The 24,666-nt window shown below is 45.6% G+C and overlaps 1 protein-coding gene across 2 annotated transcripts; it reads left to right on the plus strand.

Moving 5' to 3' along the window:
* On the plus strand, window positions 1–24,666 carry MUC13 (mucin 13, cell surface associated). Of its 2 annotated transcripts, XM_059687637.1 has the most exons (13): window positions 1–133; window positions 3,637–3,742; window positions 3,794–4,332; window positions 7,943–8,062; window positions 10,648–10,754; window positions 12,778–12,833; window positions 14,392–14,555; window positions 19,094–19,213; window positions 19,550–19,679; window positions 20,363–20,400; window positions 21,963–22,044; window positions 22,934–23,126; window positions 23,472–24,666. In XM_059687637.1, exons 1-12 carry the CDS (start codon window positions 82–84, stop codon window positions 23,124–23,126), a joined length of 1,707 nt encoding a protein of 568 aa, XP_059543620.1. In that variant the 5' UTR covers window positions 1–81; the 3' UTR covers window positions 23,472–24,666. The 2 variants fall into 2 exon arrangements, with proteins under 2 accessions (XP_059543620.1, XP_059543619.1); XM_059687636.1 differs by having other exon boundaries at window positions 3,637–4,332.

Below are 24,666 nucleotides of genomic sequence, written 5' to 3' on the forward strand. Positions count from 1 at the left end.
TGTACCTGAAAGAGAGTTAAATCAGAAGGCAGTTGGGGGAAGATCATTTCCTCCTTGGGTTACCTAGCAAGAAGATCTAAAATGAAAGCCTTCGCTCACGTCTCTCTTCTCACCCTCCTTTTTGTAACTTCAGGTAAGGGACATTTAAGTCTTTTTTAAATTATTTTAATCATGTTTGTTGTCTTTGCAATAGAACCAACAGGCTTCAGCGATGCCCCACAGATGGACTATTCTGTGGATGAAATTTCCTCTCCAAGTGGGCTCAAAGACACAAGGCATTTCAGTCTGTGGTGAAGGAGGATAGAGCAGTAGTACCGAGGCCTCTGGACTAAGATTTGGGGTTCAGTAAACCAGAGATATTCCCAAGGCCAGAGAAGAGTGACTTAGGTTCCCAGGGTCCAGTGCCCTTCCTTTTGGCCCCCAGATGTCATTTGGGTCCCAGTGCAGTGCAGGAAGCAGGTTTAATCCCTGCTTCTGGCATCAAGAGTTTTTTGCCCCCTTACTTGTGGGAATTAAAGGTTTAGCCCCAGGTAAATCTCTTAATCCCTCTAAGTATTGGTGCACTTTTCTATCAAATGTGTCTCTCATATCTCCGTCCCAGGTCCTGTCAGGCACGGGGTAAGCCCTTGATAAATGAGAACAGTAGGAACAGGAGTAGCAGCAGTCACCATGACTGGCTGGTGGGCCATTTCCTGGCCCCTGGAAGAGCAATTGCTTGTCTCCTCAACACCTAGGAGTGACTAAGCTGGGCCCCGTTAAGGGGAAGGGCCAGATTCTGCCGTCTAGGGACTCACAGACCCAGGGGGAATCAGGGAGACTCTCAGCAGTTTTCTATACTCGAGGGTTTAGGAATTGCTTTTTCTCTAAAACTTCTTCTTTTAATCATGTGTTTAACTGATTATCAATGTCAGAGTTCTAAAGACAATTAAGGGTTCTAGAAAATTGATCAATGGGTCACTAAGCATTTACTAACCCAGTGGTTCTCAACCTTCCTAATGCCGCAACCCTTTAATACAGTTCTTCATGTTGTGGTGACCCCCAACCACAAAATTATTTTCGTTGCTACTTCATAACTATAATTTTTCTACTGTTATGAATCATAATGTAAATATCTGATATTCAGGATGTATTTTCATTGTTACAAATTGAACATAATTAGCTCATAGTGATTAATCACAAAAACAATATGCAATTATAAAGGGTGTCCCAAAATTCACGCAAGAAGTAATTTTAATAGAAAACACAGGTTTATAATTAAAAATTGTAAATTTTTATTGATTCATAAAGTATACAGTATAGGGTTATGTATGGAATAGCACATCGGGTAAATGGCCTCCACGGCTTTGCTGGCACATACGCAAAGCTGTGGTCTTCATTGGTCTTCATTGTCCCTGCTCCTGGGCCATAATTGGTACTTGGTAATGCTTATCCAATTGAAGGGATTGAAATCAAAGGGCAACAGATATTAGAATCTGATTCAATAAACCAAGTAAAATCAGGCTTTTATTTTTTGTTTTTGTTAATGCTCATGCAAAATTCAAATCTTCCGTGAATTTTGGGACACCCTTTATATGTGTTTCCCGATGGTCTTAGGCGACCCCTGTGAAAGGGTTGTTCGACCCCCAAAGGGGTCACGATCCACAGGTTGAGAACCACTGTACTAACCCTTATGTCCAAAGGTGTCTAAGAGTTTTAAAAAAAAGACAACTTTGATGATCACCATAGCCCTTAGGGCAAAGATCATCTCTGTTCATCTTACTCTTTAAAAAGTTCATGTGTCTAGAATTTTTGGAGTTTTAATAGACACTTAATGAATTTTTTTTATTTCATCATTCTTTAAACACATACACCCTTTCCCTTCTCTCCCTCATAACTGTCAACAGCTTTGCCATGTAATGAAAAATTGGGACAATTGCCTTAAACCAGCGGTTCTCAACCTGTGGGTCGCGACCCCTTTGGGGGTCGAACGACCCTTTCACAGGGGTCGCCTAAGACCATCGGAAAACACATATATAATTACATATTGTTTTGTGATTAATCACTATGAGCTAATTATGTTCCATTTGTACCAATGAAAATACATCCTGCATATCAGATATTTACATTACGACTCATAACAGTAGCAATATTACAGTTATGAAGTAGCAATGAAAATAATTTTATTGTTGGGGGTCACCACAACATGAGGAACTGTATTAAAGGGTTGCGGCATTAGGAAGGTTGAGAACCACTGCCTTAAACTGTAAAAAGACAAAGAAGTCCATTTCCAGGTTGTAACTGCGCCACCTGGTGACGGATTGACAGTTCTACAACTACAGGCATAAATGATATTACTCCTTGGTATTCATGAACTCTGTCATATTTTAATAACATTTCCCCAGTTTTATCTGTTTAATTTTTAACTTAATTTAACGTGAGTTTGTGTGTGTGTGTGTGTGTGTTTCGAAGAAGTCATATATTTTTGCTTTTAATGTTGTCAACTAAATAGTAAGTCTTCACCTTGTCAATAAGTTCTGCAACTTAAAGCAAAATGATGTATATTGAAACCAGTTTTACATAGGCTAATTGATGCAAACAGAAGTTAAGTTCCTACATCTCATCAACATTATTGCAAAAAATGTTGAATGAAACAACATTATTCAAGCACCTCTTGCGTTTATTTTTCAGAAAAAAATTAATTGGGTACTAATTACAGCTGGCCCTTGAACAACACAGGTTTGACTTTTAAAATTTGAGTATAATTTGAACTCAGGCAGTTCAAACCTGTGTTATTCAAGGGTCAACTGTTGTATTAAATAACTAGAGGCCCTGTGCACAGATTTGTGCACCAATGGGTTTCTCAGCCTGGCCTGTGCTCTCTCGAAATCCAGGACCCCTCAGGGTATGTCAGAGGCCTGGTGCACAGATTTAGCCCGATCGCCGCAGGCCAGGCCAAGGGACCACACTGGTGCATAAATCTGTGCACCAGGCCTCTAGTATGCATATAAGATCTTTGGTTAATCTCTTCCCGCCCTTCCTCTTCCCCGCTTCCCTCTGAGATTCATCAGTCTGTTCCATGTTTCCATGCCTATGTGTTGAGCATCTGCCCTCGGGTGGTCAGTGAGCGTACAGCTACTGTCGAACAGTTGAAAGGTCACTTAGGCTTTTACTAGTCCTATCTAATAAAGAGGGAATATGCTGATTGACCCTCACACCACAGCCAATAAGGAGGGAATATGCTAATTGACTGTCACACCCTCAAATATGGCGGCACCCACAGCCATTGGATGGCGGCGCCCAATTCCCTCAGCCCCCCAGCTGCCCAGGGGCGGCCCAAGGCGCAGGCAAACCTTGGATGGCGGCTGCCAAGCCTCCCAGGGCCGCCCAAGGCTCAGGTAACCAGGGCTGAACAAGGCTTGCACTGCTGTTAGTGGCAGCAGCAGAGGTGTGATGAGGTGTCACCATCCCCTAATGGCCGGGTTGCCTCCTGCCCCTGAGGGCTCCCAGACTGTGAGAGGGGGCAGGCTGAGCTGAGGGACACCCCCTTCCCATATGCACGAATTTCATGCACTGGGCCTCTAGTGTATATATAGATAGCAACGGTCATTATATAGTTAATGTTCTGCCTTCTGAAACTTGGCATCTTTGTTCTTCCAGCCATCAGCCAAAGTTCGATAACTCCCACTACCACTCCCACCACCACTCCCATCACCACAACTCCCACCACCACTGCCACCACCCCAACTCCCACCACCACTCCCACCACCACTCCCATCACCACACCTCCCACCACCATTACCATCACCACTCCCATCACCACAACTCCCACCACCACTCCCACCACCCCAACTCCCACCACCACTCCCACCACCACTCCCATCACCACACCTCCCACCACCATTACCATCACCACAACTCCCACCACCACTCCCACCACCACTCCCATCACCACACCTCCCACCACCATTACCATCACCACAACTCCCACCACCACTCCCACCACCACTCCCATCACCACAACTCCCACCACCACTCCCACCACCACTCCCATCACCACAACTCCCACCACCACTGCCACCACCCCAACTCCCACCACCACTACCGCCACCCCAACTCCCACCACCACTCCCACCACCACTCCCACCACCACTACCACCACCCCAACTCCCACCACCACTACCATCACCAAAACTCCCAACACCACTGCCACCACCCCAACTCCCACCACCACTCCCAACACCACTGCCACCACCCCAACTCCCACCACCACTACCATCACCACAACTTCCACCATCACTGCCAGCACTGCCGCTCCCGCCGCCACTACCACCACCAGCAGTGTCATTTCACCAGGTAAGAGCAACTCCTTCAAAGACACCTCACTGAGGAGTCAGCATTGTGGAGGGTGGCAGGCAAGTATGTTCTGCTGGGATAGGGAAATGGTTATAGAGACTCAAGGTTTCCTTGGATAAGAACCCTTGGAATTCAAAAATCTGAGTCGCAACAGCTAGTAGTGATGGCTGAGGCCCTAAAAAATTACCCACAGTTCCATTCTGTTCTCCTTTCCTTACTGCCCATCCTACCTCAAGCTATTTGCCAGATGTGGAATATTTTTATAAATTTAGACTTTATGAAAGGCATTTCTCTAACTGCCCCATCCCTAGGGGTTTTCAAAAATAGTTTCAGCTTCTCTGTGAAGGCCAGGTCCAAATAAGCAACAATGCTTCACACTCTCTCCCTCCCCACTAATCTCCCCCCACTCCCCCACCCCCCGAAACCCTGCTAGTTCCTTTATCTAAGGAAGGAGTCAGCTCTACCCTTATTCCTTCTCAGGTGTTACTGAAAAATAGGACAGGTTATGATGGTGGCCAATCATAATCAGGAGTTTGAGCCAATTTGTGGAATTTGAGCCCGAGGGATAAAAAGCCAAGCAACAGCAGTGCTCACACAGCCCTAAACATGACCGGGGCCATTGTCCAAAGGCCAGGTGTGCTGGGAATACTGTCTAAGAGTTGACCTCAAGCCAAAGTTATTGAAACAAACCACCTGACTCATTTCCCAAAGCTTGGTCCAGCATAGGGGTGAGCAGACTTTATCAATAAAGGCAAACTAGTAAATATTTTACATTTTGTGGGTCACAACAGGGTCTTCCTTGCAACTACTCCATTCTGCCATTTTGACATAGAAGCAGTTATAGTCACTATACAAATGAATGAGCCCGGCAGTGCACCAATAAAACTCTATAAGAACAGAAGATTGACCAGACTTGGCTCATGAGTCATCGTTTGTCAGCCCTGGTCTAAAAGAATCCTCAAACCTAGGCTTGAAGGGTCTGGATAAACCCTGTTGCTCTCAGGTAGGGAAACAGAGGCCTCGAGGGGGCAGCCACTTACCCGAGGTCACAGAACAAGCTGAGTCTCCCTACACTCACGTCTTTCGGCTTCCCCAGTGTTCTCTGGTAGATCAAAAAAAAAAAAACGGTGATTAAGCAAATGGAGACTTATGTACGACCTGGCTCCCAGTCTTTCGTGTTTGGAGGGGCCACTAGTTGTGGAAAAAGAAGCTTAGACAGGGTAAAAGTATAGTCAGTAAAAACTAAGTCTCCCTCCTGTCCTAAATCCTTAGGATCCAGGTTTCTAGTTTCCTTCCCCAGAGGCCAGTTCCACGGCCAATTTCTTGTGTCTCCTCCATAGATAATCTATACAAATATAAACATACATATTTGTGTGTTTTGTGTATTCTCCCCCCTTTTTTTCATATGTTTTTATTGATTTTAGAGAGAGAGAAAGGGAGAGGGAGAGAGGTAGAAACATCAATGATGTGAAGGAATCTTCGATCGGCTGCCTCCCGTGTGCTCCATACTGGGGATGGAGCCCACAATCCGGGCATATACCCTGACCCAGGGCATTGAACCAGTGGCCTCTTAGTTCATGGGTGGATGCTCCACCACTGAGCCACACCGGCTGGGTGTGCATTCCCCCTTTTAATCACAAAAAAGAGCATGTTATACACATGTACCTTACATGTAGATTTTTTAAAAAAGCTTATCTGCCTACAGGTTAATAAGCAATCAGACAACTCTGAAGGTTGTCAGTCACTTAATTTATTCAGAAATCAAAGCTCAGAATCATTTCATTTGAAAGAGATGAATAAAATGGCCAGCCTAGATCATCATTTGGCCACTGACCTAACTTTCTTCCTTGGATCTCATCTGATCTCTGGAGATAAAAAAAAGACGCTGCACCCTGCCTGGTCTGGGGTCCCAGCCAGCAGAAAACAACTGCAATATTATCCTAACCATTTATTCAAGTCATCCACTCAGAGAGCCAGAGGGTGGAGTGTCATTTCATCAATTCCTCTTAGAATGGTCACTGACTTAATCCACATTCTCCCCTTAACATTCGTTCCTTTTCATTATTGCCGGGTTTCTTGTCCCAGCATCAAGAAGGGTTCAGGAATCTGGAGAAGGCTGTGTGTAGATGTTATAGGAATCCAGAGACTAATAAAGAGTCCAGAGTCGAGATATAATTTTGAAAGGCATTTTGGGGGTCAGAGGAGCTTAGCTAAAGGAGGTAGGATCCAACATCTTAAGTCTATGGTCTTAGGTTCTCTCCATCCCCAGGACGCCGTGCTTTTTATTAACACAACTTGTCCTGAGGCGAGGCAAAGATACACACTTCAAAGGGTCAGGGTTTAGTACAGAGTCCATCGTCAGAATGGAGGAATTGGCCTACGGCTGTTCAGGTGTTTGGCCAGTAGGAGGCAATAACATGTAGATTAAAATGCCTTTTAGCTGTCTGGCAGCCACAATCAGTTTCCTATTCAGGTTTGGGGAAATGCCTTCAGCCATTTCCAACAGGTGACTGACTACATTTGTGACTCAACCCTGTTGAGTCCCCAAGTCTCATCAACCTTTTGATGAAACTCTTGAAATTATGACATGCTGGAGCTGGTCTCCGGCACATTATGGATCTGTATATCATGTATGCTAACCAGAAGATAGCATCTAGTTTCTTTTTGGAGCTTCTTGCCTGTTCATCCCTATAATACAGTTACTTATACCTTCCTTAAAACATATTCTTTCTGTAATTTGAAAGAAGATATGTACCCCCTATGTTCATAGCAGCTTTATTTACAATAGCTGAGACCTGGAAAAAGCTCAAGTGCCCATCGGTAGATGAGTGGATAAAAAAGCTGTGGTACATTTACACAATGGAATACTACTCTGCTGTACAAAGGAAGAAAATTTCACCCTTTTCGACAGCAGGGATGGACTTGGAGAACCTTATGCTAAGTGAAATAAGCCAGCCAGAGAAAGACAAGCAGCACATGATTTCACTCATATTTTGACTTGAATTAACAAACTGAACTACCAAGCAGACTAGAGCCAGACTCATAGATAGAGAGTAGGCAGACAGCTGGGGTGGAAGGGTGTTGAAGGGATTGAGCAAAAAAGAAAGAGAGAGAGAGACAACTCAAGGACATGGACAACAGTGTGGTGATTGCCGGTGGGGGTGGGGGTGGGGGTGGAAGAGAACATAGAGATAAATGGTGATGGAAAAATAAAATACACTTTTAAAAATATGATGATTTCTATAAAATAGTGTGGGGAGCCCTATCTGGTGTTAGAGGGTCAGACACCAAGGTTCCTGAGGTTCCTTGAGGTTCCTTGAGGTGCAGGGATTCCTGGCTCCTGGGAATTAGAAGACTGCTCTGAGCACAGTCTTGCCACCAAGCTCTGACCTTTACTGTTCACAAGCACCTGTTCCAGACTTTCAGCAACAAGCTCCCCAGACACATAAGAAAATGTGTATATGTTTCTGACCCCTCTCAGGGTGTGCCCTGGAATAACACAACCAAGGAACAGAAGGTCCCCAGGAGGGAGGCATGAAAATGTAAAAGTATGTTTCTGGGTGTTATTTGTTGTTCTGTGGATTTTTCACCTCTTTCTATTCCATCTCAGGTCTTTGCAAAGAAGATTCCTGTGGCAGTGGCAGTGGTGCTTCGTGTGTGGGTCTGAATAACTCATACTTTTGCCTGTGTATTGATGGGTATTACTATAATTCTTCCAAATGCAATAAAGGTGAGTTATAAAGGATGAACCATGGAGAGCTGTACCTCATACCTAAAGTGGAATAGGCCCTAGCCGGTTTGGCTCAGTGGATAGAGTCTCGGCCTGCGGACCCAAGAGTCCCAGGTTCGATTCTGATCAAGGGCACATGCCTGGGTTGCAGGCTTGGCCCAACGTGCAGGAGGCAGCCAATCCATGATTCCCTCTCATCATTGATGTTTCTATCTCTCTCTTCTTCTCCCTTCCTCTCTGAAATCAATAAAAATATAGTTAATTAATTAATTAATTAATTAAAGTGGAATCGAAAACTTAAAATAATGGCAAGAGAGCTTCCAGGATACGAGAGGTAGAGGAACATTTGGAGGCAACAAAGGCCAGTAAACTACAAAGATGGCTCCTGCCTTTGTCTCCGTGGAACCAAGTGTGGGAGGAAATGGGCAGTCAGGTTGGTGGGCTAGTCCTGAGGTCTGGGAGTGGATGTGTCCCTTCACTTTTCCTGTCCAAGGGAACAGTGCCATGCGGACACAATGGGAATGACAGGTGTCGAAGGCCCTGAAAAGGTACAACAACTACACAAAGTAGTGCTGGCGTGTGGGGACCCTGCGGCAGAATGAAGGGAAGTGCCTAAGACCACGTGTTCAGACAGGCCTGGTTAGTTCTCTGCCGTAGGATTTGCTGGCTCCATAATAGCAAAGCCCATTTTTAGAGACTTCAGAGCCTCTCAGGTCTAGAAATGGACACTAGAGCAAACGGCCATAAACTTGACGTAACACCTTTTTGGTTAGATCAGCTGGGTGCTATGAAGTTTCCAAGGCTGTTTCCTGTAATAAACTTCTATTTTTCATGAATGAGAAATCCCCCCCTTGCCAGAGTAGATCAATTGTATAGAAAACAAATGCATAGTATTGGCCACAGGGATTAGAGGTATTTCAAGAGTCGAAAGGATGTTATTTTTTGTGCTAATAATCTTATTTCTAGGGATTATCTCTAAGTCAATGACCCCAAATATAGAGAGGCATGGGCATGAATATGTTCATTGCAACCTCCCCCCTTTTAAATAATTAGAAGTGCTAAAAAACAAAAATGACTACATCAATGAAGGGAACATATATTCCACAGAATACTATGCAGCTTTAAAAAATAATAGCTATAAAGACCAGGTAATTATTTGGGAAAATGTTTAAAATGCTTATTATTTAATAACTAGAGGCTTGGTGCACAAAATTAGTGCACAGGAGGGGGGGTGTCCATCAGCCCGGCCTGCATCCTCTCTAATCTTGGATGTCCCTCTCACTATCTGGGACCGCTGGCTCCTAACCACTTGCCTGCCTGCCTGCCTGATCATCCCTAACCACCTCTGCCTGCCAGCCTGATCACCCCCTAATTCATCCCCTGCTGGCCTGATCACCCCCTAACTGGCCCCCTGCCAGCCTGGTTCCCCCCTAACTGCCCCCTTGCCAGGTTGCCCCCTAACTTCTCCCTGCTGGCCTGGTTGCCCCCTAACTGCTTGCTCCCCTGCAGGCCTTATTGCCCCCTAACTGCTTGCTCCCCTGCCAGCCTGATCACCCCCTAACCACCTCTGCCTCAGCTCCCACCACCATGGCTTTGTCCGGAAGGAAGTTGAATATGTCTGGTGGACCTGGTCCAATTAGCATATTACCATTTATTAGTATATATAAGTAAAGAAGATTAATGCTATAAACTTGGAATTATAATGATATAAACTATGCATAGGGAAAAAAGGAACTGGGGGAAATATAGATTTCCCTGCTATCTGAAAGCAGAGTTTTCCACTAAAACCTTTTGTACACCGAAATGGTGTGAAATGAAGAAGCAATTACCTTAGGAGACATCCTGCTAACAAAGCACAAAATACATAGAGATAAAGCGCAGACACAGGGCACAGCTATGGCCGTCTGGTGCTGGGATGCTGAGGGGTGTTCTAGGGAAGGAGCTGGTGAGCCACTCTCACTGCCCAGGGTGTGAGCTGCCTCGATAGCAGCTTGCTGCAAAATGCTGAATGCTGATGGTTTGCTCAGTGGTTAGAGCATCGGCCCTCGGACTGAAGGGTCACAGGTTTGATTCCGGTCAAGGCCACATACCTGGGTTGCAGGCTTGATCCACCAGCTCCGAACCGATGTGTGTCTCTCTCACATCGATGTTTCTCTCTCTGTGTCTCTCCCTCTCCTTTCCACTCTCTCTAAAAATCAATGGAAAAGAAATACCCTCAGGTGAGGATTAAAAAATTAATTAATTACTTACAACGCTGAACACTATTTTTGATTTTCACCTTTTTTTTATAAAAGCAAAAATCCTCTTAGGGTTTTTTTTTTGTTTACGAAACAGGTCCTGATGTAGGCCTTTCGTCAAAGTGAAGTCGCATGAAGCACACTTTTGCAAAGTTGGGGATACCTTATACCAAAATGAAAATGGTTGTGTTAGGTTGGGTGGGATTTGGGGTAACATTTATCACATTTCCAGGCTTCCTGTCACAGCATCATATAATGCTTAGAATTCTTTTAAAGTATGTTTTTAAACAAAATGAAAATGACCCTCTTTAAATTAAACATTACAGAAAGATTCTGCTTGAATTTCAGGAAAGGTTTTCCCTGGAACAATTAAAGTAAAGGTATCAGAAACAACTGGCTTGGAAAATGAAAAGTCGCCGGCCTATGAAAAGTTATACATGCAAATTAGAAAATTTGTAAGTATTTTCCAACCTTCCTTCCTGTATAACACTGAGTCGCAGAGCAGAGGGCTGATGCTCAGGTGGAACAGCTGTCCCAGTAGTGGTTCAAGTAGCGAAATGCACTCTGACTGGTCGGTGAACAGCAGCTGACCTGAGTCCCTGGAACCTTCCTCGGGCACTGGGCCTCCCCATGGTCCTCGCCCCAGCCATGCCACTCCGGTCGTTACATAAGCTCTTATCTCAACAGAAACTTTGCAGGCCAGAAGGGAATGGCAAGAAATATTCTTAGAATGTTTTTAAATGAGCAAGTAAATATAATGATGTTTTAAAATGAATTATTTCCACAGAATTGAACAGAAAACCTTTAAAGACGTTCCTTTTTTTTTTTTTTTTCATTCCAATTTGCATACATTTCTGAGCTAGTGTGTTTTTTAATACCTGGAAGAGGAGCTCCACCTGAAGGCACATCTGGTCCTCTTCCTCCCTATTGTCAGAAATGCCAGGGTGCACAATTGCTCCTTTCCACTGTGGTTCTCGTGAGCGGCTGCGTCCACGCGAGATCTCCACGCCAGAACCGCAGGCGTGGGGCCTGCAGGAGCTTGCAGAGGGCATCCAGCCAGTGTTCCTCAAAGTGTAGCAGGACATTACCATCAAAACTCAGGTCTTATTCTATGACAATGCCTTTCCATTCGGAATTACATCATTACGAAAGAGTTTTGTTATAAGAATTGATAACATATAAAAAAAGATTATCCAAACGAGTTTACAGATTGTACAGAGAGAACTAGTGCCCAGGATGGAACAGCTGGTGCCTGGCACTGCTGGGATAAAACCCCGGCTGTCCTGGCCCCGGTCATGCCCCTGTGCCCGACGGGCCAGCTGCCCATGTCGTCTCCTCTTATTCTGCATCCACGTTCCCATTTGCCAGCCTGGATGAGAGTCAGTACATTGAATAAGGCAGCGTCAAGGTGCTCCTCCTTCCAGGGGGCCCTGGATTTTCTCCTGTGCCTTTACCCAGCACTGGCCACTATGGCCACCAAAAGGCCCCTCCAGCTCCAGAGACCAGTTTAGGGACTTGGTCTCAGTCAGGTCTTGAGGGTCCCAGGGGCACCAGGAAGGGCAGAGAGAGTTCTTTTCATTTCCAAGAGGCTGTGAATCCAAAAGGGATGTGCCAGAACTCCCTCGCAACTGCGAGAGATAGGAAAATAGAGACAAGTTCCTTTCTGCAGGGTCCTCTCAGCAGACTTGGTAGCTGGGGCAGTCCCAGCTCAGACCTTGAGAAGTCTCCCAGGATCCATTGTTTTACCCAGCTGGACCCAAATGGCTAGTCCCTGATTTGGAGTTGCCCTGTTGCATGCGGGACCTGGCATTGTATGTGTAATATTTCTAATTCTCCAAAGAGCCCCCTGGGAGAGAGAATACTCTGGTGCCTATTTTGTGGATTAGGCAGTCAAGGACCGGGAAAGTGAAGGAACCTTCTGAAGGTCACCAGGCTGATGAGGGAGAAGGTTGGGATTTGAACCCAGATCTGTCTGACCTCAGACCTGCCTTCTCCTCACTTGCTGGCTCTGTTGTGCAGTGGCGGCCAGGCAGGCCTGATTGGATAGCGCCTGCCTTCTTATCCCCTGGTGCACTTGCCTTGCAGACAACTGAAGAAGTGTTCCTTAGGTGAATTGATGCGTGTATGGAGCAGGCAGATACGTCTAATAAATACGCAAAACTTTACCGTGACTTTAAAAAGACAAACCTAATAAGTTAGTCACCTTAATTTTTAAGAGTATGACCATTGATTTTGCTTTTTTTAGGTTTCCAACTTTTTCTTGGATAACCCTGACTTATATTACATTCTTACCATTCTACAGCAAACATTACTGAAAGGTGTTAGAGAGCATATCAAGAATAAATAATTTCTGCAGTGAACCATGTGTATTTATATACAGGAGTTTAGAAATGTATGTATGTATGTTAAAACCTAGATACAGTATCACTTTCCCTGCCTCTTGGTAGTTGTTACTAAATTTGTTCTTCTCTGCCACAGTTTGCAGATGCATTTAAAAATCCTGACTATGGACAGACTGTGATTCACAAAGTAAGGTGAGGCTGCTGTGGACCGGTGGGGTACTTTGGTGTGCGTTTGCTTGACTTCTCATCTTCTCTTGAGTTCCCTGTGCAGCACTAAGGCCGCCAGCGGGAAGTCACAGGTCAGGAAGAGGTAGTCAGCCTGATGTCACACTGACCTTGGTGTGGCTGGGCAGACTGTACCCTGAGGCCAGCAAGATGCTGTCTGTGATGGGCTCTTTAGCAATCTGCATGCATGGTCCAGGGCATCACCTGGATCCGTTTGTTTGGTTTGACCCCTTGGCTACAAACCACACCCGGTCAATCCCCGGAATGTGCATTCCAGGGGCCAGGAAAAGAATGAGTGGCTCATGGTCATCTCTTCCCTCATATGGGGGGAGTGAGGGAGACAACACCCAAATCCCACCGGTGGTTGCTGAAGAACCGGTGGTGAGCTCTTCCTGCAGTAAAAACAAGCACTTATTGAGCACATCAATATGCAGTGACCAGTGTTGAGGGCTATTTAGGGACACAAAGAGGCAAAGGGGTCTCAAGAAGTTAGCGGTTCTGTATCAGCCTTCTCGGAAGCACATCCACACACGGCACTGCAGCCCCAGGAAAGAATGCTCTAAGACAGCGGTTCTCAACCTGTGGGTCGCGACCCCTTTGGCGGTCAAATGACCCTTTCACAGGGGTCACCTAAGACCATCCTGCTTATCAGATATTTACATTACGATTCATAACAGTAGCAACATTACAGTTATGAAGTAGCAACGAAAATAATTTTATGGTTGGGGTCACCACAACATGAGGAACTGTATTTAAAGGGCCAGAAGGTTGAGAACCACTGCTCTAGGATGAATGAAGTTGTGCAGGAAAAGCAGCCCTAATGAATCCATATTTTATGGTTTGACCATCGTATCTATCTTTATAAGCTTTGTCAATTCTTTGTGGAATAAGATACAGTGTATATTTATGCATGTAATTCAGAGAAAGCCTCCTGAAGTTGGTGAGTTTTGAGCTGATGGTGAATGAGGGGCAAGTGTGATTGGCAGCCAGGAGACCAGCAGGCAGACTAAGGGCAGGCACAGTGGCGCGTGGCAAGGGGCAGGCAGCAGACAGAGAGGCGGGGCCCTGACACAGAGGCTCTGAGCTGGAAGTTCACAGGGGACGGCTGCTGGAGGGCTGGCCCCGTTCCAGGCCTTTGCTTTGGTTTAGTGGACAACAGGGAGTTCCTGCTTGTAGCACGACTGGATAACACAGGAATAGTGGGGAGGGATGGCTTCAGACAAATCTGAATCCTGGCCATGGCGCTTCCTGGCTGCATGGATGGGCAGTTGTTTGAACCTCTCTGAACTTGGGTTACCTCATCTGTATACCTGGGATCATCTGGTTAGTCCCAGGCTCCTAGATTCTAAAAATGATTGTCCACAATTTTTCTAAGGATCCTCCAATGGGATATTAGGCCCCTAACTATGGCTGTATCTGTGCATCAGGAAGGGAACTGGGAGACTTGGGAGGACAGGAAGTTCAAAGACCAATCTGTTGATGCTTGTGTTCAGGTCCTCAAGTGGTGAATTAATTTCATTTTCAGAACATCTGCTCCAGCAAGATCTGAAATGCGTGCTGGTGACAAGCTGGTTGCTGTAACAGTAGTAAACCTTTTTGCAGAAACTTCAGAAGAAAATGAGACGACCGTATCTAACGCAATTAATAAAGCAGTTGCAAGCAACCCTAATACCTTTTCAGACTATACTAGTAAGTATGAAATAATTTTATTCAAAATTTACCTGAACATCTACCTACCTTTTTGTAAACTTTCTCATTATATGTAAGAAGGGGGCAAGAGGAATTGGATAACTGAATCTATAGATCTCCAAGAATGGACTTTCCACTAGTCCATTCTTGCTCCCTTTCTTCTCTCACTTGCTTTCTACTCCTTTCTAACTATCTCTCAACTCCTCAAACTGACCAGTTTGTTTCTCTTTTTGGAAGGTAGCCTTGAACAAATAGTCTCTGGACAGGGAAAGAGGAAGCAAGGTGAAACAAGAGGGCTTTATTCCAAGTTATAGCTTTCCAAGAGGCAGTGGTTCTCAACCTTCCTAATGCCGCGACCCTTTAATACAGTTCCTCAATTTGTGGTGACCCCCCACCATAAAATTATTTGTTGCTACTTCATAACTGTAATTTTGCTACTGTTATGAATCGTAATGTAAATATCTGATATGCAGGATGTATTTTCATTGTTCGTGACCCACAGGCTGAGAACCGCTGGATTAGAGAAATTTTACCTATTCTGCTTCCCCTTTAGGCAGATACACAAACTCATAGCCTTGCTGTAACAATTCACTTTTGCTGTGTTACAAACCACCCCGAAACTTAGCGGCCTATTTATTTATTTCAATGCCATCATTCTGTGGGTCAGAACTTGGATTGGGTCCAGCCGAGCAGGTCTGCTGATCTAGGCCAGGCATGGCTGATCTCTGCCGGGCTCACTTTAAGCAATTGCTGTTAGCTGCTGGGTGGGTCAGCTGGGGGCTGACTGATCTAAGGTGGTTCAGCTGGATGGTTTGTCTCTGCTCCACATGGTCTCTCATCCTTCAGCAGGCTAGTCCTAAAGAGTTTCAAAAGCAGCGAGAGGGTGTCTCAAAGCATAGGTATTTCTCAAGTTTCTGCTTATGGCACATTTATAGCTGTCGTGATGGCCAAAGCAATTCACATGGCCAAGAGCAGTGTGTCAGGCCCTAGCAAAGGGCATGGGTCCAGGAAGGCATGAGTAAACTGACACTATTACAGCAGTCATCAGAAGTTCCCCATCTCAGAGAGCCAGCCACGGTGGAAGCGTTGCACAACTGATTCTCAGTCCTGGCTGCCAAGTCCAAACGCGTCTGCCAAGGCACAGTTGGTTTGTCTGCAGCATTTGACATGGGTACTTTCCCGTCCTGAGGTCCTCTTCTCCCTGCGCCCCACCCCCCGCCCCATCATACTCCCGATTCCCTTCCTGGCTCCCCCGTTCTTTTCTTCGATGTTTCTAAAACTCTTTAGTCTCTTATAATGTTTACTCTTTAATGATTGTGACCTCCTTGACCTAGGGTCCCAAACTTCTCTTTCTGAAAATATAAATAAATCCTGTTCATTTATAGCGTTCCAGCACCTCTTCTCAAAGACCCTCACTATTCTCTCAGGACCTGGAGTGTAAATGCTCTATGATAAGACATTTAAATTCTACCAGAAGAGATGGGGGCTCCTCCTACTGTTCGCTCTCCTTGGGCTGCAGTCCCGTCAGCCATGTCCATTCAACTCTTTCCATCTACGTGTCATTTTCTGGCAGGGAGACTGGAGAGAATAGTTGGGAGCCGTTCTGTTTGTCCTATGTTATCCATCAACATTACACCAAGCAGGCTGGCCTCTCCTTGAGCCCCTATAGCATGGAAAACACATAAAACACACACACACACACACACACACACACACACACACACACACACACCTCCATTCGTTTACCCCTTTTCCCACTTCATCCCTTTGCCCTTTGTTACTGGATTTTGTTGTTGTTTTGTGTTTGGTTATTGAGCTCTTTGGGGGCTCTAGCCTTTCTCTCACACTTTTAATATTCTGTCTTTGGTTTTGGGACCTTCTTTCCATATTTTTTATGTCTCATTTGACAGCTTCCTGTGCAAACCATGCCAGTTTCTATTCCCTGACCCTCTCCCCACATTTTTTTTTTTACATCTCATTTAGCAACTGCACAGTTAGAATTACATTTTCAGAATTGTATTCGTCTTTCAGGGCCTCGTGCCACAGAGTTACACCTTTTCCCTTCTGAACATTCCAATTTTTACTCCGTCAAAGTCATACCCCTCTCTCTGGCTATCACTTCGTTCTTGTATGCCAAGGGACCCATCACTTCTACCTGCCCATCGATTTCTCCTTGGGCCAGAATTCGGTGCAGAGTAGCAATTCAGGCCGTCCCAACCCCTACTCCCTGGAGGATGAAATTGTCAGCAAGGCAAGATGAACCTTTGCATACACTCTGCTTTTGGCTAGATGAGACTTCTAGCAAGTGCGAGGAAGCCGGGGGTCCCCATCAGCATGGAGACTGGCCATGCAGAGTGGTTGCCAGCTGAAAATAACCCATGCATTCTTCAAGATAAAGTTGGGGTCCCCTGTGTAATTCTCTCGTTCAGGCTCTCCTCGGTAACCGCCTTGGCTTGAAGCCCTGGCACATTTGAAACCATTTGACCTCGGCTGGAGAATTGCTCTCTCTTGACAACTCCTCTCAACATCTCTCCCCTCTGAGACCAGGCATGCGCTCTTACATATATTAACAAATTACCAAAGGATGCCAGTTAGACGTGGCCACAGCAGCCTGTACGCCCAGCAAAGGGAACTGAGAGGCTCAGAACTTTTAGGGCAGCAGTTCTCAACCTGTGGGTCGCGAACCCTTTAGGTGTCAAAAGACTCTTTCAAAGGGATCTCCTAAATACACCCTGCATATCAGGTATTTACATTATGATTCATAACAGTAGCAACATTACAGTTATGAAGTAGCAACGAAAATAATTTTATGGTTGGGGGTCACCACAACATGAGGAACTGTATTAAAGGGTCGCGACATTAGGAAGGTTGAGAACCACTGTTTTAGGGGGAAACACCTTTTTCTGCTTCCTGCCTCTGCTGCAAAGACAGGGTCTGCCTTCTGTGTCAAAAGTTGTAGAATCTTTTTCTCTAGACTTTTAATCGGAGGCATTTTTAAATAGCATGAAGGAAGGTTTGTTACAGGTCTGGGATGTTTGGAAGAGAGTATCCACATAACTGTTCTACCTCCTATTCTCTCTCCCTAGTCTAGTCTCAGACTCATCTTTTTATTCCAAATGCTTTCCAACCTGCTTCTAGGGTAACATTCTTTTAAAATCTGTTTTTCAGCTACAGTTGACATACAATATTATATTAGTTTCAAGTGTACAGCATAGTGATTCGACATTTATATGCCTTACAAAGTGATCACCCTGATAAGTCTAGTACCCATCTACCACCATACAGTTACTACAGTATTATTGACTATGTTCCCTGTGCTGTACTGTACATCCCTGTGACTATTTTTATAACTGGCAATTTGCACTTCTTAATCCCTTTGTCTTTTTCATCCACTCCCTCATTCTCCCTCCCATCTGGCAATCATCAATTTGTCCTCTGTATCTATGAGTTTGTTTCTGTTTGTTTATTTTGTTCTTCAGATTTCACATATACATGAAATTATATGGTATTTCTCTTTCTGATTTATCTCACTTGGCAAAATATCCTCTAGAACCTATATATACCCATGTTGTCATATATGGCAAGATTTCATTCTTTTTATGGCTGAGTGATATATATATATCACCTCTTTACCCATTCTGGACTAACATTCTTCAAAGATTGTTTTTTCACACCTTGCTCCTGCTCAGAATCTACCAATGGATTCTCAGGCTTATGGGATAAAAGTCCTGGTCCTTAGCCTGGCATTCAAACCCTGCTACACCTATGAATGAACAAAAGAATGATTATTTGTTGAAACTCCGACAGTGGGCGTGCACTTACATTAGCTCATTCAGTTCTCACAACAATCATGTGAAGTAAGAATTACTCGCCCCATTTTATAGATTGAGGGAACTTGGACCCACCAAAACATCAAATGATTGAACAGAGAGAGCCCCTAGCCAAGAGCCCCAATGGCAAAGCCAAGAATTTTCTATTTTCTTCCCCTTTACCACACTGCCTTTCCCCTACCCACATACAACACCACTACTCCCTAACAAGAATGCTTTGCTTCTGCTCATGCCTTGTTTACTCTACTTAGAAAGATTTTGCCTCTCCTCTGACTGTTCAAATCTTCCCTATCTTTCAAGGCAGCCCAATTCCCATCTCCTCCATGATGTTACCTTTAGTAACTTGAGCCCCTAATGTTCCATTGTACTTAAAGTCTGGATTATGAGTTGCTTGAAACAACTCTCTGTGGATGCAAACATGTAATTCTACCAAGATGGGACCCAAAAGTTATATAGCTACTGTGTCCCTTGTGGAACCCAGCATCGAGCAAGGTACAAAAGGAATCTTGAACTGGAACATAATTGCACTGCTTTCGATGGAATTAATTTGAATTGAATAATGTAAGGAAATTGTCATGGAAGAGAGGATTGGGGAGTCGGGTTTTAGAATCCCAGATTTTCATTTGTTAAATCCCCAAACTTATTAAAAGGCAATTATAACAACAGTTATAACAACAAATATATTTTGGAATTATCTGTGCCCCTCAGAGCAAAATCGGTGTGAGTTCTATGGGTGTGTAAATGAGCAAGACAACTGCAGGGATATCTTACAGTGCAAGTGCAAACCGGGGCTGTCAAGACCCAACCCACAGACGGCTCTGTGTCTTGGTAAGTGTTCCACCTGCTTCTAAATGTTCTGCACAACGCCTGCTCTCCCCCCTTTCACATTTGCAAAACACAAACTTTACTGCTCAAGGGTCCAGGTGCATCTCAGGTTCCGAGGGCTGTGACATTTGGCTCCAGACACGTGTCTGAAGCAGGGGCTTGGCCGAGAGCTGGTGCGGCAGCCCACGGGCAGCTCCTCAGGGCACACCGTGTGCACAGCCCAGGGGCACCTCATTTTGCCGCAAAAAAGAAATGGGAAAAATTGTATTCTGTGACCTATCACTTTGGGGCTGAAGAGGTTGGTTCTGAAGATGACCCAGAATTCACTCTGTTTTGAAGCTTTGGGTCCAAAGTGTCCTGATACCTGCAAAGCAGAGCACAACATGCAGTGCCTGGTGCAGAGCAATGGGAGCCTTGACTGCGTGTGCCTGCCGGGCTACCAGAGGGAGCCCAAGGGGAGCTGCCAAGCGTAAGAGAAACCACTCCCTTCTTATCCTGCCATGGCTGGAGCTGGGTAGGGGGTAAAGGATAAGGATAGAGCTTATGCAACATGGCTTAGGGTCAGAAAGCTGGTATCCTGGCGTCAGTCAGTAGGTATAGAGCATCATCATCATCATCATCGCCATTGTTGTCTTCAGTAGTTTCTGACACTTCTGTGTGCTGGGAGCCACACTAGGGATACCTCTCACACAACAGCACCATCAGGAACGTGTCAGTCCCCTGTTTGCAGGTGAGGAAACTGAAGCTCAGAGGATATCCATCCTTTTCTTCAGCGCACAGTGCAGAGGCCCATGGCCTCCCAGCCCGAGGGGGTCCCCCTATGCTCCGTGCCTCTGGGGTTCTGCTCCCCCGGGATTGCTGAATATTCCCAGAGCTCAGGGGACAGAGTATTCCATCAGCAGAAAATAAGACCGCCTGGGATTATGTGGCACCCCCCCCCCACACACACACACACACACAAACCTTCTAGAGCTCCATGGAAGATGCTCACCTGGAGACTGGGACTGTAAGGAAGGAAAGAGAAAGAAGAGAAAGAACAAGGGAGGGGAGGATGAGAGAACGGCGGGAAGGAAGACGTGGGGGCAGGGTGGGAACCCTGACACGCTCCCACACGCCCTTTACCATGGTTTCCTGTCATGTCTTGTATCTTAGGTGTGCATTTGGCTACAGTGGAGTCAACTGTGAAGACTGTGAGTATAAAAGTCTTGCTTTGCTGTTAAGCACCTGAAAAACAAACACTAATCCCATTCAGAATTCAGTCCAGCCCCCCCCAGCCTCTGGCTCCAGTCATAGAGGGGGAGGGACCTGCCTGCAGCGTGTCCTCTGGGTGGTGCCAGCCCCTCCCGCCGGCAGGCCACAGGCAGCAGCACCTTTGCTGTAGGAAATCACAGAACTCGGCCCAAGAGGTGGGCAGGCGCCTCTGGACAAGTTCCCAGTCAGCCAAGGGCATCCTACCGTCCTATTCGTTTTCGACAGTAGCTTAACTATGCATTTTCTGCTACTAGAAAGGATAAAAGACCCGTGTGTTACAAACATGCTTGTGGTTGGGGAAGAGGAGAGCTAGACACCAGACATTTCAATACTGACATATGTTTCAGAGCTACCTAGTGGTTTGAGATCTGTTGTTGCAAATTCAACGGCTTCATTTCCTCCCACCCTTCACACCCACCAGGTTGAGACGATACTAACTTTATTAGTCTATTTTAAATTATTTTACATTTAAAATTTTACAAAATGATCCAAGATGAGGGAAATATTACGTTTGGCCTCCAGTCACCTCCAAAGTTAGTGATGAGAAATGCTCTTGATTTCTACATATTTGCTGGCAGAACTGGATATACTAAGTCATTTCTTCCTTCCGGGCTTTCAGTGTCCACACCTATACAATGAGAAGGTGAGGCTGGATGACCTTGGAGGTGTAATGGCCTACAGCCCCGTGAACCCAGGCGGAGGCATACATGACAGTCAGGTGGCAGAGAGAGAAAGGGTCCAGGGCAGCATGATCTAATAGAAATATAACGTGAGCATCATATTTAATTTCAAATTGTAAAATTCTAAGTACATTTCTAAAAGTAAAGAGAAATTGATTTTAATGACATTTTATTTCACTCACTGTATCAACAATGTTATCCCTTCAACATGTCATCAACATAAGAATTATTCACGGGATATTTTAAGGTGTTTTTCAAATGTATTTGAAATCCACTGTGCATGTTACACACACCGGCCAGCTCATAGCCACATCTCAAGTGCTCAGCCGTGCTGGACAACACATCTCGAGAGGGAGGCTGGTGGTAATGAACCTGCAGACTCTCCCCTCACCAATTCTACCAAGCCATTGCCTGTCTACTCTATGAGTGATAACTTAACCCCAACCTCCTAGGTCCCCCCCGCCCCAGCTTATCATCCAGGTCAGGTGTGGGGGGCAGCCAAAGGCAGCGGAGCTCAGGAGGGAGTGTAGTCCTCGGTTGAGATCCCATTCCCTACAGATCCCATGGCCTCCATGGCCGCCTTCACGTTTCTGGTCTTTCATCGGGCAAGGCTGCCTCTTCTGATTGAGTTCTGAAGATACCGTTGGGGTTTGGAGGTGGGGGGGAGAGGTGAGGGACCCATCCAAGCTGGCCCTGGAGGGGTCCGAGCTAGCTGAAAGCCTGATTGGGTGAGCCCCCGGAACACGCACACCTGTGCAGGAGACAGACAGCGGGGGCTTGCTTGTAGGATACTGCTCCAACTCTTCTCTTTTTCCTTTCAGCATTTCAGCTGATTCTCACTATCGTGGGCACCATTGCTGGCATCCTCATTCTTGGCATGGTGATTGCACTTATCTTCCTGAGGTATGGAATGGAAGTGTTCCTGTCCTGGGAAATGCCCTTGATTTCTATATATTTGCTGGCAGAACTTCTGCGCATGGACTTCTGCGCATGGGCCACGAAGTTTCAATTGCATTGTAGATGTGTGCCCGCATGTGGTATTTTGTGGAAGAGCCACGCTCAAGGGGCCAAAGAGCCACATGTGGCTCACGAGCCGCAGTTTGCCGACCACTGGTCTAGGACACTGCAGGGGCAGGTCTGTGGCCTGAGGGACAGAAGGAAGAATAGGGTCATGATCAGGTTGAACTGGGGCAGACGCCTCCTTCACCTGTAAGAATTTCACTTGGCTTGAAATGCTTATCCCCGAGGCCAATACAGAAAGGCATTAAGACCTCTATACCTTGAACTTGTTTCACTCACTGAGGTGCTTCTACAGACATAGACTTGGCTTGAATGGAAAAATGTATCACAAACCATCTTTTCTCTTTGACTTCTATTGTTATTTCCGTAAATAATTCAAAAGCACACTTAGGAATACTAACATTAGCGAAATCTATGTGGCCTGGTGGAATTAGATGGTAATGTCGGATCCGTGTTAGCCCTCTGGTTTTAATGGTTACACGAAGCTTATGAGGAGACAGTCCTCAGGCTTACGGACGCTACACTGAAATATTATAGGTTATGGGTAAGCAGGTCTGCAACTTAAGCTTAAATGGTTCAGAAATGTTAACAAGTGGGAAATCTGGGCGATGATGTATGAGAACTCTGCAATATTTTTTTGGTAATTCAACTATGGTAAATTTGAAAATATTTGCAAATTTTAAAACATTTTTTAAAAAGAGTATTGGCCTTAGCATTTGCTTTCAGGAACTTTCTGCCATTGTCAGATCCTAATTCCCGTTACTAATTACAGATCGAAGACAAAGGGTATTGAAGAACAGAACCTGATTGAGAACGACTATCATAGTGTGAGAATGTCGACAACAGGCTTCAGCAATCTCGGAGCAGAAGGGAGCCTCTTTCCTAAAGTCCAAGCCACCTTCCCCAAGGACAGCCTCATGCAGAACCCCTATGTACAGAGAAGCATGCCCCGCCCCGACTACTAGGTGAGCCAGTGGGCTTGGTTTGGCTTCCTGAGTGCAAGGCCCCGGGCCGTGTAGGGACCTGGCTATTGTATCTTCACCCGGGTTCAAAGCCTAGCCCTTCCTGTTACTAGCTTTGTGATCTCGGACAGGTTAGTTGTTTTCTCATCTATGAAATGGACAAAATGCATCCTAGCTCATAGGACAAAGATCTAACACACTGACAGGTTCTAATTTAAAAACAGTATTCAAAGAATGTTCATCAAAATAATTTATGCATCTAAATTTTCTCCTGTGTTGCTGTTGGAACACTGCTTTTCTAAGAGTTGTGTGTTTTTTTTCCTTCTTCCTTTCTCTCTTGTTGTCTAGGGCGGTAAAAAAATTGGAACCATCGATGGCCCTTAACTCAGTGTCTGAGCTTTTACTTTGACGAAGAGACTAATGCAGCAGTGAAGACCTGGCCTGGTATTGTTCTTCCATCTGACATCCAGCCCCTCTGAGTGGAAGCTGGGGATGTCTGCAATGATGATAGCTTGTTTGCTATTTAAGTCCCTATGAAATTAAATGCACTCAGATGCTATTAGCACTTGTAAGACAGTTGATTTTCTCCAAGCTGTACAATGGTTAGGGTTTTGTTGTTTGGTATGTTTTGTTTTTTCTCTCCCTGATGGGCAACAATAACCATTGCCAATCTAGAGGAAAGTTCCCAAGATTGTTTACTCCTGGGGAAATGCTGCTCTTGGGTTGATAGCCTGCAGATCAGTGACCCACTTCTGGGAGATGCTCACACATCAGCTGTGGAGGTGCTGGCAAAGGAAGAGATACCACCTTTTAAGGTTCTTCTGGCCCTCAGCTGTAGGGATTGCATTGCTCTTGAATTGCCGGAGCTTGTGACATGGCCTCACCCCAAGAAGACAGAAAAAAGACATGTCTCAGATGTTTTGGAGGAGTGATGGAATGCAGGACCTTTTTGTGAATTAGAAGGCGTGGACCAGCAGTGTCCATGGCGGGGTGCATTTCAGAGTTTTTGAAATGCCAGTAGGTGAGAGAGGCAGGGAGAAAAGCCATGACCAGGAGCAGGAGGAACAGAGGCAGAAGGAAGCTGGACTGGGAGATGAGTGAGGACAAGGTGCAGGAGTCACCTTCATCCTCAGAGAGCAAATGGGCACTTCCTCTAATGCAGCCCCTACCCAAGGCCCAGAGCCTAGGGAAAGGAGTGAAGACAAAAATCCCAGGAGCAAGAGCTTGAAGTCACTTTGAAATGGCAGACCTCCTGTCTGGCTGAGGGTGGGACAGGGAGCTTGTGCTCTGGGTCCAGATGTCCAGCCTGGTGATGCGGGTTCCACAGGCACCTCATGAGGCCTCCGCCTCCCCTGGCGACAGAGGCCGCGCTGTGGCCCCCACACACCCGAGAAGCCACACCCAGCACGGGCTTTCTTTAATGTCAAGAGTGTCCTTATTTATGTCTAATGTCTGGTCCCCTTGCAAGTTACTTGTATTTGTTGTTACTATTGTTTGTTGTCGACTGTTCATGTGAAAGGTAACAAATAAAGCGTCTTTGGTA

The sequence above is a fragment of the Myotis daubentonii genome, chromosome 3 (genome assembly GCF_963259705.1).
Source record: "Myotis daubentonii chromosome 3, mMyoDau2.1, whole genome shotgun sequence".
Classification (NCBI taxonomy): Eukaryota; Metazoa; Chordata; class Mammalia; order Chiroptera; family Vespertilionidae; genus Myotis; species Myotis daubentonii.

Bases quoted from the DNA above. Each gene is read 5' to 3' on its own strand.
- MUC13 (XM_059687636.1), top strand. From the start codon at position 82: ATGAAAGCCTTCGCTCACGTCTCTCTTCTCACCCTCCTTTTTGTAACT. The intron at 10,755-12,777 runs GTAAGTATTTTC...TCTCTGCCACAG, and splicing joins ACATGCAAATTAGAAAATTT to TTTGCAGATGCATTTAAAAA. The intron at 19,680-20,362 runs GTAAGAGAAACC...CTTGTATCTTAG, and splicing joins CCCAAGGGGAGCTGCCAAGC to GTGTGCATTTGGCTACAGTG.